Source organism: Acinonyx jubatus, chromosome B2 (genome assembly GCF_027475565.1).
Source record: "Acinonyx jubatus isolate Ajub_Pintada_27869175 chromosome B2, VMU_Ajub_asm_v1.0, whole genome shotgun sequence".
Lineage (NCBI taxonomy): Eukaryota > Metazoa > Chordata > Mammalia > Carnivora > Felidae > Acinonyx > Acinonyx jubatus.
Window position 1 is genome coordinate 136016623 of NC_069385.1, and position 18328 is coordinate 136034950.

The 18328-nt window shown below is 48.9% G+C and overlaps 1 protein-coding gene across 5 annotated transcripts in view; it reads left to right on the forward strand.

Moving 5' to 3' along the window:
• Positions 1 to 2977: 2977 nt before the first annotated feature.
• Positions 2978 to 18328, forward strand: part of JARID2 (jumonji and AT-rich interaction domain containing 2) — a 270402-nt gene continuing 255051 nt past the window's right edge. For 2 of the 5 annotated variants that reach the window (XM_027040335.2, XM_027040337.2), the window contains exon 1: positions 2978 to 3641. In XM_027040335.2, the coding sequence (XP_026896136.1) occupies positions 3597 to 3641 (45 nt within the window). In that variant the 5' untranslated portion in view covers positions 2978 to 3596. Of the gene's footprint in view, positions 3642 to 5907; positions 6046 to 6147; positions 6275 to 18328 lie in introns of those variants that run through there. The other 3 variants (XM_053223182.1, XM_053223184.1, XM_053223183.1) reach the window with 3 other exon arrangements.

The following is an 18328-nucleotide window of genomic DNA, read 5'->3' on the forward strand; positions in this document are numbered from 1 at the left end:
TAGTTCCTGGTCACCTCTGTCATGTGTTCCCTTTAGCACATTTTTCCATTTGCTAATTAGCACTTTTTAGAGGTATCACAATCCACTGTTAAGTCTGCCTTTTGTACTCAGCTGTGTGTTTCTTAACAAAGGACTTTAAGGCTTTCACTCTGTCTTCAGGGATGACGACAGTGCGACAGTGCTGGCAGGTCCTTGTAGAAGCAATGCCCCCAGTGAGGTCTTCCCTCCACCCTGCCTGCCGTCATCTCCTACCCGACTCGGAGACATCACGGGAAGTGCTATGAGGAGGTAAAATCATCAGGAGAAAAAGTGAAGTAGATTATAGGAAACACACAAGAGGAGGACAAAAAGGAAAGGTAATATATGGCTTTGCCAAGGTTGCGGGGAAAGGGTGTTCTCCGGGAGACAGTGCCATCCCCAACAGGAAAGGCTTTCAATCACCAAAAAGCCAAATCCATTTTCCCTTTCAGGGAAAACAACAACTAATGTTCTCCAAATCTTTTGGAAATGAGCAAATTCCTTCCTTTCTCCTGCCCTCAAGCCTCAACTAGAAGGGTTTTTAGTTTGTGCCTGTGGTGCCTGGGAGTTGGTATCCCAGCAGGGGAGTCCTCGGGCCTGGGACGGACACGCCCAGCCTCAGGGCTAGCTCAGGGATCCAAGAAGAAACCCACCTTTGTTCTTTAATATTTTGCCTGGGGAATGACAGATCTGACATTAAACCTCCAGAAAACTGGTTAACACCATAACACTGTGGAGGAGTGCAGACCTCGGTCATAATGATCAGAAAATCTTTTGAAAACACCTCGTTGTAACCTAACCATAAAGTCACTTGGGTGGTCACGACTGAAAAGTAGAGTCTGTTCTATTGAGTCCTCCCCCAGCAAATGGCACCAGCAGGCAAGTTTTGCAGTATTAAGGCACAGAAGGTCATTTAGTTTTCTGACTGTGAAATTTTGTAAGACAAATTTATTTTTTAGGAGGCATTCCGAGTTTTTAAAGAGGTAGAGTAATAACTAAAAAGCATCTGAAAAAGGCATTTTTTAGTGCATTTGCTGAAAGCTTCCTATAACGTGGCTGGTTCTTAGCTAGGTTAATGTTATTACATAATCCTCCCCGCGAGGTTTGGTCATCACGAATTTGTGGAGGAGGCAAATGAGGAGCTCGGAGAAGCGGCCGGTGGCCTTTCAGCGAGGTCTGAGGTCTGATCCGAATCCAGGTCTCTCTCCACCAGTTTCGGAGACCCTTCTAGACCACGGTGACCTCCTGAAACAGTGCCACAAATAAAATCTAACAATTGTGTTAAGCGAGTATTTATACTTTCAAGGTTAGGAGAATCTACGGGACGGGAAGGAGAGTTACGACGTGTAGCGAGGAGCACGGGGGAGTCTGATGACCCCACTTTTCACGTCCTCAGAGGGGAGTCCGAGAGGAATAATTTAAAACATCACTTCTCTGCAGCCACAGTCGAAACAAGCACATTTATGATGCAGAATGGCTGCGTCAGACTCCACAAAGTTGTTACTAAGGGCGAAGGCCCGGAGGAGATAACGCGGGGCCTGTTCCTTCATTCACAGCAGCGACCAAAGAACCACAGTAGGGGGGGCAGAGGCAGGTAGAAGGAGGCTCCCGCGGGGCCAGCGCGGTTGATATTCCTGGCATTCGGTGATCCAGATGCTTCCCTGCAGTTTGCATGGCCGTACGGCTCGGTCTCCATATTCCACTCGTTTCGAACCTCAACGCGTCGGCCTCCCTTCGCTCGCGGGCACCCCCGATGCCAGACACGCCTCCCCGCGCAGAGCTCCAGCCGGATCCCTCCGGGTGTGTGTGTGTGTGTGTGTGTGGGGGGTGATCTCTTGCAAGAGGCGGCCGCCCCGGGTCCCCCTCCCGGCCACCCCCGACGCCGTGCTCGGCCGGCGGGCCGCGTGCCGCGCCGGGAGGTGGCCTTCCAGCGCGTGCGGCTGCGGGGCGCCGGCCGAGGTGACCTCAGCCTACCCCGGGCCCGGCCGCAGCACGCCGTGTGCGAATACGCGAGGCGGTGTCCTGAGCTGACACCGGCTGCGCGGCACAGGCAGCAGGCGCCGCCGATCAACTAGTTCGCACCGAGGATTCCTCTTGGTGCGTGGCCCAGTTTTCCTTAGGACGGGCTCCAACCCCTCGCCGACACCGCCCCCCGCGCCACCACGCTCCGAGGCCTTCCCCCAGGAAGCCTCGCGTCCCTCCCCCGCCGTTCGGCTCGGGCCGGCGCGCGCGCGATTCCTCGATTCCACAGGCGGTTCGCGCCGCGGGTGGGGGCGGGGCGCCGCCGGGGGAGGGGGGCCGGGGCCCGGGGGGCGGGCCGGCGTGGGGAGTTCCTCGCTCGCGGACCACACGCTCTGCGGGCCAATCCCGAGCCAGCCTCTAGCAGTGTCACACGCGGGACACATCCAAGCGTTTGTTGGCAGGGCCGATGAGGGGGAGGGGGCGAGGAGGAGGGAGGGGAGTTGAGTGACAGGCTTGCGGGGCAGGCTGGGAATTGTAGTTTGCAGCTCCCGTGGCCATAGCCATTTTGTAGTCGGGGGACTACAACTTCCAGAAGATCAAGGGGACCATTCTAAGGTGCCCCGGGAATAGGCGGCTCTCCCAGGGGCCGGGAGTCCTGGGGCACTCGTATCCAGCAGCCCCGCTGCAGGTAGACGCGAGGGCAGTGGCGCGGGCTGGCGTGTGGCGGCTGTGGGGTGAGCGGCAAGCTGGGGAAAGGGGGTGAGGTGGAGCGACCGAGCGTGCCATGCATTGGGCTAGGGAGCCTCTCTCAATTCCACTCCCAGATTCGGCGTGGGAGCGATGCCTGAGGGATTGCCCGGGAAGGCTTCGTCGAAGGTTCTCGGGTGTCTAGTCGACGGGGCTGTCGGGGTCCTTTGGACTGGGCCAGGGTCGGTCGGCGCCGGAGTAGGCGGGCGCCTGGTGGCTCAGCTGTGTGAGTTTTCGGCTAGCGTCCGTCGGGGAATTACCCGAGGAGCCCTAACTTGTATAAAAGCAGAGTCCATTTAAAGTTGGGCTGGATAGCCTCTCTCTCATTGGTTAGGGGGCTTGGAAAAAAGAGACTCGGCGAGCCCTCGCTGTGGTGCTGCCGCCGCCGCCGCCGCCGCTGGAGTTGACTCTTCTGCTCGCACTGCTGCTGCAGCACAAACGTGACTTCCAACATTTTTTATTTATCTTTCCCTTTTCTTTTCCAAGATGTAACTACAGATCAGACACTAAGGACCTTCACGTTTCGCTGATGTAGTTTTTGGAGGAAAAAGGGGGGGAGTGAAGGGCGTCGGTTTTTTTTGTGTGTGTGTGTTTCGGGGGAAATTTTCCATTATGAGTGTTTTACTAAAGTGAATTTTTTTTTGTTTGCTTCGTTCGTCTTTGGCTCTTTTTTTTTTTTTTTTCCTTCCCAATTTCGGATTTATTTCAAGGCGAATCGGGCTTTGGGGGAAGAGGAAGAAAAGTCGGATTACAAGATCAACCACCACCAACAACAATAAAAACCACCAGGATATTTTTTTGCAAATTTCTGACGGCTTTAAATTCATGAAGCAATTGTCCCCTTTTGCAATCAGCATTTGGATCTCAGAATGAGCAAGGAAAGACCCAAGAGGAATATCATTCAGAAGAAATACGTAAGTGCTCTTAACAACACATCCTTTGACTTGCAGTTTTAAGCAATGGCTCTGAATGTCAAGTTTATAGATAATTCTGCAGCTGAAGGGTTTTAAACACAGCGTCCGATAAGGCTGTTTCTTTCTTTTCTGAAAGAGGGCTTTTCAGGCAAAGTCGTGTCTGCCTAGTTTGGATGAAAAAACAGATTGGTGTAGCGATACCTCAAGTGAATAAATTGACCTCGAATGACACAACCATAATCTAGTTTTAGATGAAAGGCAAGGGATTTTGGTGTAGCTTGGAGGGGGGGGGGGTGGGGGCTGCGGTAATGTAACTAAACTGCATTCTCGGGCGGATTTGGCCCCATATTGCACTTTGCATGCAAATGATCTTGTGTTGTTATTATTAATGGTATTTGGAAAATCGTGGAACGCGTGTGTGTTGGAAGCCCTTTAAGTTGCAACCGAGGGTCCGATTATGGCGATCTTGTTCCTTGCACTGGCACATCAAATTTAATGTATGTGGTCGTTTTGGCTTATTTGGTTCGCAACGTAAACCAGTTGGGAATCATGTTACAGCGAATGCATTTGTTGGGATTGACTTTAATAATGGGACTGGTTTTGTTTAAAAATTCATGGTTTCCAGTTTTAGGGGGGAAAGACATACAATATAGCTAATGTTTTTAAGTAGGTATGTGAATGCATGTGTAAGTGACTACAAATAAATTCTCCCTGTTAACTGGGCTTTTCTGAAATTGGGTGATTATTCAGAGATTTAAATGGTTTGGAATAGTTAAATTTGTTTTGTGCATAGTACAGCTACGTTTTGATTGGCATGGGGAGTGTTTTTGTTTTGTGTATGGCTTTTTTTTTTTTTTTTAAGTTTGGGGGGAGGGAGGGTAGAAGGGGACGGAGGATTAACCAAATATGCACTCGAGTGATCGGTGATTAGCTGCATGCTTTAAATCAAAGAATACATTAAAAAAAAAAAAGCCCAAATGAACATACATTTGGAATAATGCAACGTTATGAGAAAGTTTTATTTGAGTCGAGTCGACAGATTGGTGTTAATATTTTGCCTTTTTGAGCAGTGTGATGTGTGTAATGGGAGATGACCTTCGGGCACTGGTTTTTGTAAAAAAAAAAATACATTTAATGAAAAAGCTGAATGCCTCTTCTAGAGGGCTGATTCTAATCTAGGCACGTAAACTTCAACTATGAAAGAAATGCAATGTTAAATAATCAAGCCCAACTTAAAAAGCTGTTCCCTAAAGAATTTAAGATTTAAAATACATCCGCATTGCAGAGGGCTGGGTAGAATGCAAAGGACTAGTTTAAACTCGGGCTGTAGAAACTGCATGGAGACAACCTTGCCTTGGAGCGTGGACGCCTTCCCGGGGCACGTCCGATCCGGGTGCAGCCACAAAGCAAATGGGGTAGAACTTGGACAAGAACCGCCTCCGCCGCCCCCACCCTTCCCCCGGACCCCATCCCAGACCTCGCTAAGTTGGAGAGCTCTGAGGGGTGGGATTTTTTGTTGCTGGCGGTCAGTGGATTGTGTCGAGTGCGGGCGTCCGGCCGCAAGCCGGTGGCTGGCGGCGGCCGCGGGAGGCAGAGCACGAGTTGACGCCAGGGGAGCGGAGCCCGTGTTCCCGACGTGCTCGAGCCGGCAGCAGAGGGGAGGGCGCGCGGGGGTCGAGGCGGGCTGGGCCGGGGCCGGGGCCGGGGCCGGGCGGGCGCGCGCGCGCGCGGCCTGTAGGGGGCGGGCTGCGGGCTCCTGGCTCCGGGCTCCGGCTCCCGGCTGCTGGGGCTCCGGCTCCGGGCTCGGCGCGGGCGGGCCGCCGGGCGGGTGGGTGGGGCGCGGGGGCGGCGCGGCCTGCTGGGCCCCGGGGAAGGGAGGGGAGGGGGCGGGGGCGTGCCGGGGTGGGGGCGGTGCGGCGCACAGCTGCAGCGGGCGCCCCCCGCCGCGCGCACGGCCGAGCATGGCGGCGGCGGCCCGGCCGGCTCCCCGCGGCCCTGCCCGCCGGCTCCAGCGCAGTCTCGAGAGCAACAGGTTAAGCCGACGAGACGTCACCGCGCCCCCTCCCCGCCCCCCGGTTCTCCCCCCGCCTCGCGCCGGCCTCCCCCTCCTCCTTCCACCCCCCCTCCCCCGTCGCTCCGGGTTCCCGGACGCTCCCGGCCGCGTTCTGTTGTCATTGTGACGTCACAAAGGGACGGGCCCGGGTGGAACCTTCTCCTCCTCCTCCGTGACGTCAAAAGTCGGGCGGGAGGTTCCACGCGGCGGGGCGGTCGGGGGAGGAGGGAACGGGCGGAGGCGGGGGCGGCCGCGGAGCCGGGCTGCGGCGTGGGAGGAGGAAGAGGAGGAGGAGGAGGAGGATGCGATCGGCCTCCGCCTTCCGCCCCGAAATGCTGCGCTTCCCTGCAGGTGAGCCGCTGGGAGCCTTTAGGCCCCCGACGAGTGCTGCCGACCTCGCTCGGGTTCCATTTAGGGGGTGGGGAGCAGGGAGGAGACGCCTCCTTTCTGCAGAAATGTTTTTCGCTTCTTCTGTTTCTAGGTCTGCTGATGGTGTGGCATTACTGCGGTGGTCGTTGTGATCGTTCAGCACCGCTTTTGAAAAAGCAAGGAAACTTTATTCAGGGAAAAGCTTTGCTCTGTTAGAAGGACTGTGTTGTGGATTTGGCCACCTTGTCACTTGAAGTCATGTTTGGGGTGCCTTTGGGGGATGGGACGGGATGCCTTTCTGGGTGATGCCGTCCAGCAGCAACTGCTGCTCTTTCTGGAAGCCTTGTAATACTGTGGAGGGGGTGGCGCTCCTCCTCTGCTGTGCCAGCTCTGTGCTGTATCTTTTTGGGGGCCCGGGCGAGGTAAGATGTGTCATTTATATGTATTCTTAGAAGAGCACTGGACAGTGAAGTCCCCGGGTACTCTGTGCTTAGTACTTTTGAACGGTGGAACGAGAGGCTTGGAATCTGAGTGTGTTTGTATTTACTGTTCTGTAAAATGGAAATGGGAACACCTAACCTGCTTTTGCCCCGCACTTTATCTGAGAGGCTCACGTGGGTGAGAGATAATGTGCGTGAAAGATGTAAAACAGTGTGCTCTTTCTGTGTAAGGTGGTATTATCAAGCTGGTGGAAGGCAGCACTTTTCTTACAATTGGTCTCAAAAGCCTTAGATGCGTGCGGCGTTGCCATTTTACTTTATTGCCTTTAACAAGGCAGAGTTTGGGGGTGGGATTGTCGATGGCAGGCCTTGGGAGAAATGATTGTTGTATTTCATATTAAATGGCATCCTTGAGAAACTCATAAATTGTAAGGTAATCCTGTCTTAATTGTGCCGGGCACGACCCCCCCCCCCCCCCCCAATACCTTAAATAACTGAAAACAGTTGCCTTTCAAAGCGCCATTCCACTTGGACAATAAAAAGAGTTGCTGTCTTGCTCTATGGATGTTTTCTACCATTTCCTTCACTCTGCTGGGGGGGTTATTCCTAGGGAAAATAACGGATATGATATCCAGGCTTCAAAACCATTGGGTCTTTGATGTTTTATAGCAGGTATGCGTTTGAAATAAAAACCCCTGCCACGTGAATAAAAAATTCCATGACGCATGCACTGAGCACAAAAACAAATTACTGGTTTGATTCCTAGGACAGCTCAAGAGGAATTTGTAGCACCAGGCTGTAAGGGTTTTAAGTATCTAATTTTCTGATGTAAAAGTGCAGCATAATTAAACAAGACTGGAAAAAGTTCATGTTACAAGGTTCAAAAGCAGGATTTGCTATAATTACAATTTCATAAAATGCTAAAGAAAAAAGTAGAAGCACACCAAAATGTAGTGGAAGGGTATATGAGTCCCCCCCCCCCCCCCTTTACACCCATTGGGTTATTTTACAGTTGTGAGGGGGAAAAAACCAAATACGTGTCATTCAATTGCTATGTTTTTCCTTTCCTGGGCTGTGTATGTGGCTTGCTTTCTGCCTCTTTCTAGTAGTGGAAAACTTTATTCTTTGTCACATAAGGGTAGGGCAGGGGCCCTTTGGTAGCTATTACTGGAGGGGGAGAGATTATGGAAGAAAGACTGTCAAGTGAAGAGTCCAAAAAGTGTGTCATGAAAATGTAAAAAGAAGAAGAAATAATGTCCCCAAATAACCCAATTTGAGTTACTGTTAACCCGCATCGTTATTACTTTACTGTCAATGGGTGTTTGACTTGTGTGTCTTCTGTTGTCATTGGCCCAAATAGCTAACTGGAGTTAATTGGTATTCAGATGGTATAATGGCTGTTTCTTTTTTCCTGGTAGGTCATAACCAGTTCCTGGTGCTGAGCTGGGGGCTATTGGTTCCCTTCCAAGTGCCTTGGAAATAACTCCAGTGTTAATCTTAATGTATCCCCTGCTCCAAAGGTTATTTAAACTCTTGTCCTTTAGAAAGAGAAAATCTTTTGTTCGGATATGTAACTGGTGTCTGTTAACGTTCAAAATGGAGCTATTTTCTCCTTTTCCTCCTCTCAAGGACGACACAGACATGTCATACGAAGCCTAGCAGCACATTGAAACGCGCGTGGTAAAGGCCAAGCTGGAGTATTTTTAAGGTTTACCTTCGATCATGACGTTCTTAGGACCCAGGCTCCTGCATTCTGAATGGTTAAAAATTTAGTTGCATTCTTCTTCTTCTTCTTTTTTTTTTTAAGAGTTTATTTTTAAATAATCTCTACACCCAACGTGAGACTCGAACTCACGAGCCCAGAGGTCAAGAGTCCATGGTTGGAGCCAGCCGGGTGCCCGAGTTGCATTGTTCTTGTCCTGCTGTTCGGGGTCCTCCTCTAAGTCTCCCCCTGGATTACATAACCACTCTCACGTTCTACCTATCCAACCTACTTAATCTGTTGGCTGTGATACCCCAGCACAAAGCTCCTGGCCGGTGGGTAGCCCTGGGTGTATGTGCCTCTGTCCACTTTGGCTCTGACTCATAGAAGGCTTGCCAAGTGTCAGTTGTTTCCAAATCTGGTTATTCCAGTTAGACTTATTCTTGCAATTACAGTTAAAGATTATGTAAACCTTTGAACAAGTGTGGAAAGAAAATTGGTTTCTTTTTTCTTTTTTTTTTTGGAGAGTGGATTTTTATGAAAAGTTTTAAGTTGACTGTTTTGGGAACATTCGATAAAAGTGAATTACTTAAAAAAAAAAAAATCAGGCTGTTTAATGAGATGTGGGCCCGCCGTTTAAAAGACTCGGGGAAAATCTGTTACGGATTCATTGCTTTTGCAAGTGATTCCCTTTTAAGAACCAAACTTCATTTATGCCCAGACTCTCTTCCCAACAAACAAACAAAGCATAACACGGAACACTGGAATTCTCAACAAATCTGTTGCTAAAAGTACATTTAGGTGTTTACGTTAAAGTGTTAAAATAGGTGTGGATTTTCAGGTTTCCAGACCAACAGACCGTACTTGAGCTTTTTGGTCCCTGTCACCCCTGATTAGAGTGCTTCCGTTGTGTTTGCCCTTAATCCCCAGGTATTAAATTAGACTCCCCAGCCAGTTGCGGCCAGGTAGGTGAAGTGTGGCCCAGTTTCGAGTGGCTCTACTGAAAGTTAAGTTGTATTACTTTTAGGATTAAAGGGTTGTGTCCTTCCCTGGATGGTAGGGGGCCTTTTCCATACTTGCCTCATTCATCCCTGCAAGCTTCTTTCGTGCCGGGAGGTAGGCAGTCTGAGTGAGATTTTTTAAGGTTTTGACCTTTCCCGGGGCTTCAGTTAACACTCTGCTTTCTGGCAGCCGCACACTTTTTAAATAAGGGGTTTTTCAGTTCGTTGCTGATCCAGAATAAAGTCACTGAAAGCAGAGCCGAACCTTATAGAAAGTGACAGCGCTGGCCAGATCCCCCTTCGCTCCTGGTCAGGTAAGGCTGCCGGCTTCCAGTACTCCCTGTCCCTGTTCTTGCTTGCAGGTGGGTTCTCTCTTGGTCTCTTAGGATGTCTGGGGACAGGAGAGGGGCCGTGCTTTACAGATGGAGATGCTGTTACAGAGGGTGAGGTCTAGGTCCTGCCTGCGGAGCAGTTGGACTACCTCCTGGGCCTCTTGGGTGTCTGTCTGGGTTTCTTTCCACTTCCACACTGTTTTGCAACAGATTTTTTTTTTTTTTTTTTGCTACTCTTGCGAGAAGGCTGCCCATTTCTCCTGGGGTTCTCTTTGAAGTTTGAAGAAATGTGCCAGAAGAGCTTGGATCATAGAGAACACTCTAGATGGGCCGCACAACACCCACTTCTCCTGAAAGCCTCGTGAAGAGAAGGCCCAGGCAGTTCTGAAATAACCACCTACGTTTGTTTTCCATGGTGAGTTCACACCAGAAACAGAGGCTGTTGAGTCCATTTTACAGAAGAGAAAACCAAGGCTAACAGGCACTGGCCAGATAGTTAAAGGCTATACCTCTTGCCCACTTTTTAGTCCAGATGAAATAGAAGTAAAGTGAATGACCAGTGTAGCCCCAAAAAGGGTGGGGGTGGGGAGGGGAACCATAATAGGAGCTCTCAGTGGGCTTTGGAGAGGTGTTTTGCGGAAATAAGTTGGGGAAGTTGAGGTAGTCTGTCAGCCTCCTGGAACAGAAGGAGTGCCTCTGTCTCAAGTGCATGTTTGTGTTTGTTGTTTTTTTAAACACCAGTTGGTGGAGCTACCCCCTTATCCCCAGCTGGTTGTCTCCGTGAGTTCGCTTCTGAAAGAGCTCCGAGATCCCAGTACCCCTTGGGGACTGGCTGGCGTGTGCTCTGTATTTTTGTAAGTGCCCCCACCTGCCCTCCGGGTTGCACCTGAGGGCCCGCCGGCCGGCATTAGCTCTCCAGGCTCCGAGAACTTTCTTCACAGGGGCTGTGACACATCGGCTGCATACTCTTTTTTTGCACTTAACGTTCTTGCCCCTGACTTTGCTGCTTTAGGGGGACCATGGGACACTGGGGGAAATCATTTGCCCTCAGTCCTTACTGAGGTCTGGGCCATCCTGGTAAACAAAGGCTGCCCAGATATGTTAATGAGGCAGCTTGAGTAATGGGGATATTATACATAATTATTCACATATTCATAGGATGTACAAGGGTGTTCGAAAGAGGGAACCCTACTGGTTGAAGTTCTTGAGAGCTGTTTTTGAGAGCTGGTGCTGCCTGAGAGGCCTAAATTGGATTTTAAGTTCTAATTTTGTGAGTCTGTCAAGCTCCACCACCCATGAAGAGGAAGGCCAGTGAGCATTGAAATGTCATCACCAGCAGTGTTCAGTTACCAGGAATCCTAGAAGGTTGACAAAATCGCCACAGTTTTGCCCCTTCAGTACTCCCAATGCAGCTCTTCCCTCACACACCCCCTTTTCTCCAGTCGAACCAGGAGCCCTTTCCCAGCAATATCATTTTGGGTGGGTGGGGGATGCAGTGAGAGGGGGGTGGGTCGTGTGGGTGTCTGTTTTCCATCAGGAGACCCTCTGGTTTGCTGTGCCTGAAGGATCCAGGAGAGCGTGGGAGACCTTTCGGTGCCCTGTTTTATTGCTCTTTTTAAAAATCTGGGTGGTTCTTTTCTCTATTATTTCCTCACCACAGTTTTGGTTAGGGCTTGATCTACAATGGTTATCTCTTGGTTCTCATTTCTGCCAGCTGTTAAAGTGTTTGGTGCCTGTGGGGGCAGAAACAGGTGCCAGGAGGAAATGAGAAAGGATTACAACTGAGCATGTGTTTCTTGCATTTATTCCTTCCATAGGTTTGCAGAAAGCAGGCTACGGAATGAATGCTTGTTCTGTTAAGCAGCAGTTGGATACAGACGTTATTAAGACTTGGAGAGTTTTGTGCTTTGTGTATCCGCCTTGTTACTAGTGCATGGGCTTCGAAAATGCAATGCCTCCGATTTGGACAGGCTTGTTGTGAAGATACAGGGTACCTCTACATGGTAATGGACAAGATTGAGGATAAGAGCCGAGTTCAGGGTTGGGTCCTATAATACACTGGCTGTGTGTGACCCCGGGCAAGCCACATAACCTCACTGAGCTGCTTCCTCATCTGGAAAACTTGTTCCGTGCACCTTAACGGGCTTGGGGCTGGGAGAGCCAGTGAGATTTTTGATGTGAAAGCACTTTGTAAATTGCATACGCCCGCACAAGTGCTCAAGGTATTACACAGTTGGAAATCACCAACCTGAAGCATCGGGCCTGCCGGCAGCCTTCATAGCTGACTCAGAAATAAATGAATCAAGTGAATTCTATACTTTGCTTCTTAATAAACCAAATGAGTAGCAGCAGATATTCTGAAGCCTGTTTTGATGTAATGTCTTTCTACCCCCCCCCCCCCCCCCCCCCCCCGTCTGTTGTTGAAACTCTTCTGTATCCGGCACTTGACTCCCAAACACAGATTGAGAGGCACGGATTGACGGTTGAGTTTAGAGTGGCACTGAGTCTGCGTGCAAAGAGCGAGCACCACAGATGTTTAAACTGGACCTTGGAACAATAGTCCTTGAAATTGAATATCTGGTCATGATCCTTCCTTGGCTCCCTGTGGCTTTCAGGATCAAGTCTAAACTAAGTGTGTCTTCAGCACAGCGTAAGAATCCCTTCTTGCTCTACCCTGGGCCTATCCTGCCGCCCAAACGGGAACCCAGCCTCTTTGCCTTTGCATATCCTGGTTTCTCCCAACGGGTTGCCTGAGGAGCCCATCCCACCCTTTTGAGGCCTGCTACTCTGTTCTCGAGTCAGGCAGGGCTAAGCCCTTTCTCTCGGACTCCTTACACCTATCTCCAGGCGCTGGAATCTGTGTTTACCTGTCTCTTACCCTATTAACCCCCCGAGAGGGAGGGGCTGAATTTTCTGTCAGCAGGCGGCCGAGGAAGTATTTGTTGAGTTGAGGCTTTTGGAGTATGTCAGTTGCTACCTGGTTGCTGGAGGGAATTGGTATGGATCTGGCAGCAAAAGAAAAACTCACCTAAGGAGAATCTCCGGGCTGAGAAAGCCTGGGGTGTCTAGTGCTGTTAAGCAACTTGACTGAGGTTACACGTTTCATCAGTGACACAGCCAGGGCGTGAAATCCAGCCCCTGATACAGCAGAAGGCTGTGTGTTAGTGTTTTTGGACAAGTTTTTAAGAGGTCCTTCTTCTTACACGTGGATTCTCAGTTGTCCATGGTAACTTCAAGAACTGATTAATTTTCATGGGAAAAGACCATCCACATGTAAGCATTGTGAAAACGACTTTCTTTGTTCTATCAGAAATCCTTCAAATCAGATGATTACAAATGTTAAAAACCATTGCAATTGCATGCTAGACGTTCATTCATATGTATGTATACGTATATATAGTTTTACACATGTAGTCTCATGCTCCTAAGTGATGTTACGTGCTTTTTGCATTTATATCTTGATGATCAGAATACATTTATACACCATTATATTTATTGTTGCTTTATTTTATTAAAAAACGTAATGTTTATTTTTGAGAGAGAGAGAGAGAGAAAGAGACAGTGTGAGTGGGGGAGGGGCACACAGAGGGGGAGACGCAGAATCAGAAACAGGCTCCAGGCTCTCAGCTGTCAGCACAGAGCCCCAGGCGGGGCTCGAACTCATGAACCGCCAAATCATGACTTGAACCAAAGTCGGACGCTTAATCGACTGAGCCACCCAGGCGCCCCAACACCATTATTTTTAATGGCTGCAAGGCACTTGGTTGATCTCTACCACGGTTTATTCCACCTGCCTGTTCTTGATGGCCTTTTCGGTTTGGGAACTCTTGTGCAAAATCATGTATGCAGGCAGTATGCTTTACCTGTATGTTTTTTCACTTAACTCCAAATTCCTCAAAGTGGAAGACCTGATTCTGAAGTGCCCGTGTTTACACGGGGAGCCCTGTTACCACATTGTTTTCTTGGAGAAAAGCTGTACTAATTTACAGTCCCATAGGTAGTGCATGTGAGGCCAGCGGGTTTGTTTGTTTGTTGGCTTTTAAAAACCAATACGGGCCCTTGTAAGGAGTAGTAAAGATGTCAGTTGGGTTTTATTTAAGTTTCTATTTTCTTTCCTTGTCTTCTCTCAGGGCTTTAGAACTAAACGAGATAAGATAACGTGAAATCACTTTGTAAAACAAAATTGCTTGAAGAACAGTGTGGTATTAGAACGACCGACCACAGTCTTGAAGGGTGAAGAGAGTCTGTATACTGGTACGGAGACGGTATTGCGAGGACATGACACGCTTTAAGACGCCCTGGAATGTCATTGTTTTCGCGTGTAATTTAAGCCTTGTTTGTGAGGTGGGCTTTGCATGGTTACAAAGGTCCCATTGGACTCTGGCTTGGCAGAGACCTTCCATTTAAATAGAGCTGATAGCATTCGGGTTGCTCGCCATGCTCTGGCACGGTGTTAGGTGTTAGAAAAAAGGTCATCGTCCTGCCCTTGGGAAATTTGTACTTTAATTGACGGCGGGATGCAAAACACTGGGAAAAGAGCAGGTGGCCTTGGACAAGTCATCCCAGTCGCCGTTTCTTCATCTGTCCTGGGGGGAGAATTGCACCTTTAATCTCAAGGTCATTTTGGGCGAGGCAGAATCCAGTGTTAACCTGGGAAGGGCTTACAAACGGTTATTACAGACTGTTATCTAGGCTGTGTTATTCTTGTAAATCGCACAGGTCTTTGTGGCTGTCATTCTCCAGGCTCAAGGTTGAAGAGGGAACAGAGTGTTTCTGGGTTATGAAAATCATACAAGGTGCTCAGCACTCTTCCTTCTTACCAGGACATGCTTTTTCTTCCGAACTTGAGGAAAAATGCAACCTGATCTCTACACTGGACACACTTCTTGATCGTTCAGGTGATGGATACCGCACCCCCCCCCCCCCCCCCCAACGCATATGAGGACGAGGTGGCGTCACAGTGCTAAGAAGCAGCATTGCTTTTTGGTGTCTAAAAGAGTACTTTTGGATAAACCTCTTTTCCTCCCTTTTGAATTTTCTAGTCAAGACGTCCCTTTAGAGATGAGGTAGAACTTTTCACGTTTATTGGTTTTACCCAAATGGCGCCCTTTTCCACCCTTAGGCCGCCCAGAGCGTTAGAGCTCCATGCGGTCTATTTTCGGGCTGGTCATGATGTCTCGATGTTGGAGGATGAAAGAGCCAACGGGAATGGAAGGCTTTGCATAAGCAGCCGTGGCCTGGAGTCCCAGTCAAATTGGAGCCCAGGATTTTCTCGGGCCTTGAAGGCTTTTGTGGGCGTGTTGTCTTGCCGGCGCTGGGTCTACGACCACACCACAAACCTTGGTCCCCTGCGCTCGCCACGTGACTCCTTTTCACATCGAAGATTCTGAGTCGCAAAGGCCAACTGCCTTTGATGCCGAGTGAACAGTGGCCTTGGTTTCTCAACAGTTTGAAAAGCCTGCAGTGTTTGGGGGGGGGGGCCTTCGGCAGAGTCTTTATTTAGGAACGGGACTGGAGGGGCTAGCTTGGGGGCAAGGGACACCGGCTTACTGAGCCTGGTTATTTTAGCCTGGTTTTGTTGAACATTGCAGGCCTGCCTACCGGCTCTGCGGCCTTTCGGCTGGGACTTGTGGTTAGTTGCCCTTTTTTGAGACGTGTTTATTTTCCGTATTTACTTCTCTGTACCACGCCCCGTTCCAAAAAGGATTTAAGGCCGTAATGAGCAGTCATCCTGGGAGCAAATAATTTTCCCTTTGATCTGACTAAAGTTCACTCTCCAAATGCAAAAAGCGACAACCATATTAAAACGGGCCCTGACCATTTGTCGTCCTGAGCCAGGCAGTGTGAGTTAGGGCTGAGTAGCTTTTTGTGCTCGCTTTGAAAAGTTGAGCCAAAACTTTAATTAAAGGCGAGTTTTGTTAAGTAATATTGGTATTGACACCCTGACAGAACTCTTAATCTGCAAGAATTTTAAAGATGCATGAAAGTGATCCCCAGTGGTGGTAACATCCTTGAGTGGCAGAGATCAGGTTTCTGTCTAAATGCCACTGCAGTTCATCACTTTTTTCCACAGCGCAGGGGGCCAGGGAGGGTCTGGATTTAATAATAATGAACTTCTTTGGGGGAAGCGATTGGTAGATGTTAGTGCATGATTCAGTGTCCTGTGTCTTTAAAAATGTTTTCAAATACCCGTTCTGTATGGTAATCCTCAAAACTACTGTTAGGATTCCAAACCATTGTGGTTTAAACTTAGCTGGAATCTGAAAGGTGGCTGACAGAGTGAAAGGAAACCTCCTTTAAATAAGGAACACATTTGGCTTGCCTGATTGTTCCAGAGTCTGGGCTCTGGGCATAGCTGAACCATGGGCCAAGTCTCCTGATGGAAGAGGTTGGGGAATGCTTGCTTCAGTGTACTGGCCTGTTCTCCCCCAGCTCAGTCTAAACACCCGTCAATTAGCTCTGCAGGAACTCCTGCTACAGATAGGAACTTGCAAAGCTTCGTGTTACACCACGTTCTTGTCTAGATGAGAAACACAGCCTTTTGTACTTGTGATAAATCAGAACTCTAACGATGCTATTAAAATAGGTTCTCTTTTGGCCCTGGTAAGCTAGAAAGCACTGGGAGGCAAGGAACATGGATCTGACTTGGAAATATCCGCAGCCAGAAAGTGGTATTCATTTCTCTCTTCTAATTCTGCCCGCTGCTCTAATTAAGTGATGTGATCGCTCCCCCAGCACTGACAGAGCCCAAAATGAAACACATTTTCTACCTACCAGCCTTTTTTCCTTCCCTTCTTCCACAAGACTTGCTGAAGTTGTCATGTTATTTCTTTCCAGAATTTATTGGAGCAGTAGGCAAAGCGTCTTGGGAGTATAAATAAGGATGATTATAAAGAACAGTCAGTTTACCAAGAAAGGCTATTATCTTTGACTTGCAAAAGCTTTTACAGCCGAACATTGTTTGCTTACAGTTGTTTAATACAAATGAAGACCTTAATGGTACCTATCCTAAGAGGAGTCCTTTTTACTCTATTTGTACACGGGAGGTCATCTCCATAAAGAACAGAACCACCTGGCCCAGGCATAAGTGCTTGTTCCTCTGGACAGGCATTATACACGAGCCAGGGAAGGCCTTGGATGGTACTTTGTGGTTGCCTTTTTTTTTTTTTTCCCCTACCATCAACAGCAAATAATCCTCCCTGCCGGTGTTGAAAGATTTCTAAAGCTGATAAATAATATCTAATTTACTTTTGGAGGCCCTTCCTCTCAGCTTCCTACCCAGCGTTTGAATCCAAAGACGGCTTCAACCAAGCTCGTTGGAAGGACCTGTCTGAGTTGGCACGGACATTGAGTAAATATATTTAAATGGAAGACTCCCATGCTCTTAATTAAAGCCTGCAGGAGAGCTCCAGGGGGGAATAGGGAGCCTAAAGTTGCAGTTTTTATTTTTTGGGAGATTCAGGTTACCCCTCGTTGCACTTTCAAGTTTAACTGCAGCGTTATATATACATTCTTGGCATACGGTGCTGTCCTTTGCTGCTGTATCTTTAGCAAAGTGTCGGCCCGTTTTAGCCTTTCTTTTTATAAAACTCTCTCACATCTCCAACTTATTCCAGCTTGTTTGGCAGTTCGTCAACTATTTTTCTTTTGGCGTTTCAGTGTGAGTTCAAGACGAAAGGCATCTTCGGCATCTCAGTCTCTTCCCTGAGTGATTTTGGATGTGACTGTGATTCCCCCCCCCCCCCCCCAATTCACTGGTTTTTAGTATATTCAGAGTTGTGCAGGCATCACCACGGTCAGTTTTAGAACATTTTCATCACCCCCACAAGAACCTCCATCCCCCGCTTGAACAGCCATCCCATCTCTTCCCAGTTTCCCTGGGCTCTCACAACTACTGATCTGTCTCTCTGGATTTGCCTGTTCTGGACATTTCATCTAAATGGAATCATACAACATGTGGCCTTTGGTGACTGGCTTTTTTTCACTTCGCATAACATTTTCAAGGTTCATTCCTGTTGGAGCATGGATCATATTCCGTTCCTTTTTGTGACCAAATACTATTTCATTGTGTGGGCCTATCGCAGTTTGCTAATCCGTCCGTCTGCCCATCCGTCTGCCCGTCTGTCCATCCGTTCATCCACCAATGGGCATTTGGGTTGTTTCCCCCTTTTGGGTTATTGGGAATAATGCTGCTGCGAACATTTGGGCCCAGCTTTTTGTTGCGGGCGACGTTTGCATTTCTCTTGGAACACTTCAAGTTAGAAAACCTTGCACATGAAACCCACTTGCCGCTACATTTATTTGCCGCTCTTTAACCCGCTAGGCGATTTCTCTTTCGCTTGTGCCCCTGAGCCACGTCAGCTCTGTTCAGCTGGGTGCTATACTGGGCTCTCCCCTTCTGGGGGTCTTGCCTTGCCTTTGGGGGCCTGGGGTTCTCCTTTCTCTCACTGCCTGATTGCCAGCCCCTTCCCTGTGTATGTAGGGGGGCCAAAGTGGTCTTACTTTCTCTGTCCCTTTGCAGTCTGTAAACACCGTTCTCACAAGTTTTAGAAATATACACGCTCCGCCGGCTTAGGCGTGAAAAAACAGTGGGACTTGGAATTTTACTTTTTGTGGGTGCTCAGGTGATTTTGGCCGTGGCTGTGGGTCTTTCAGGTCCGCACAGTTTTGGGGAGGGGTGGAGTAAAACCCTGGCTCCTTTCTGGGAGCATGAGGAAGGACTCAGAATTGTTGCTCTGCCTTATCTTCACTTTAGACTTTCTCGTGGTTCCTTAGGTTAACATTTTTTGG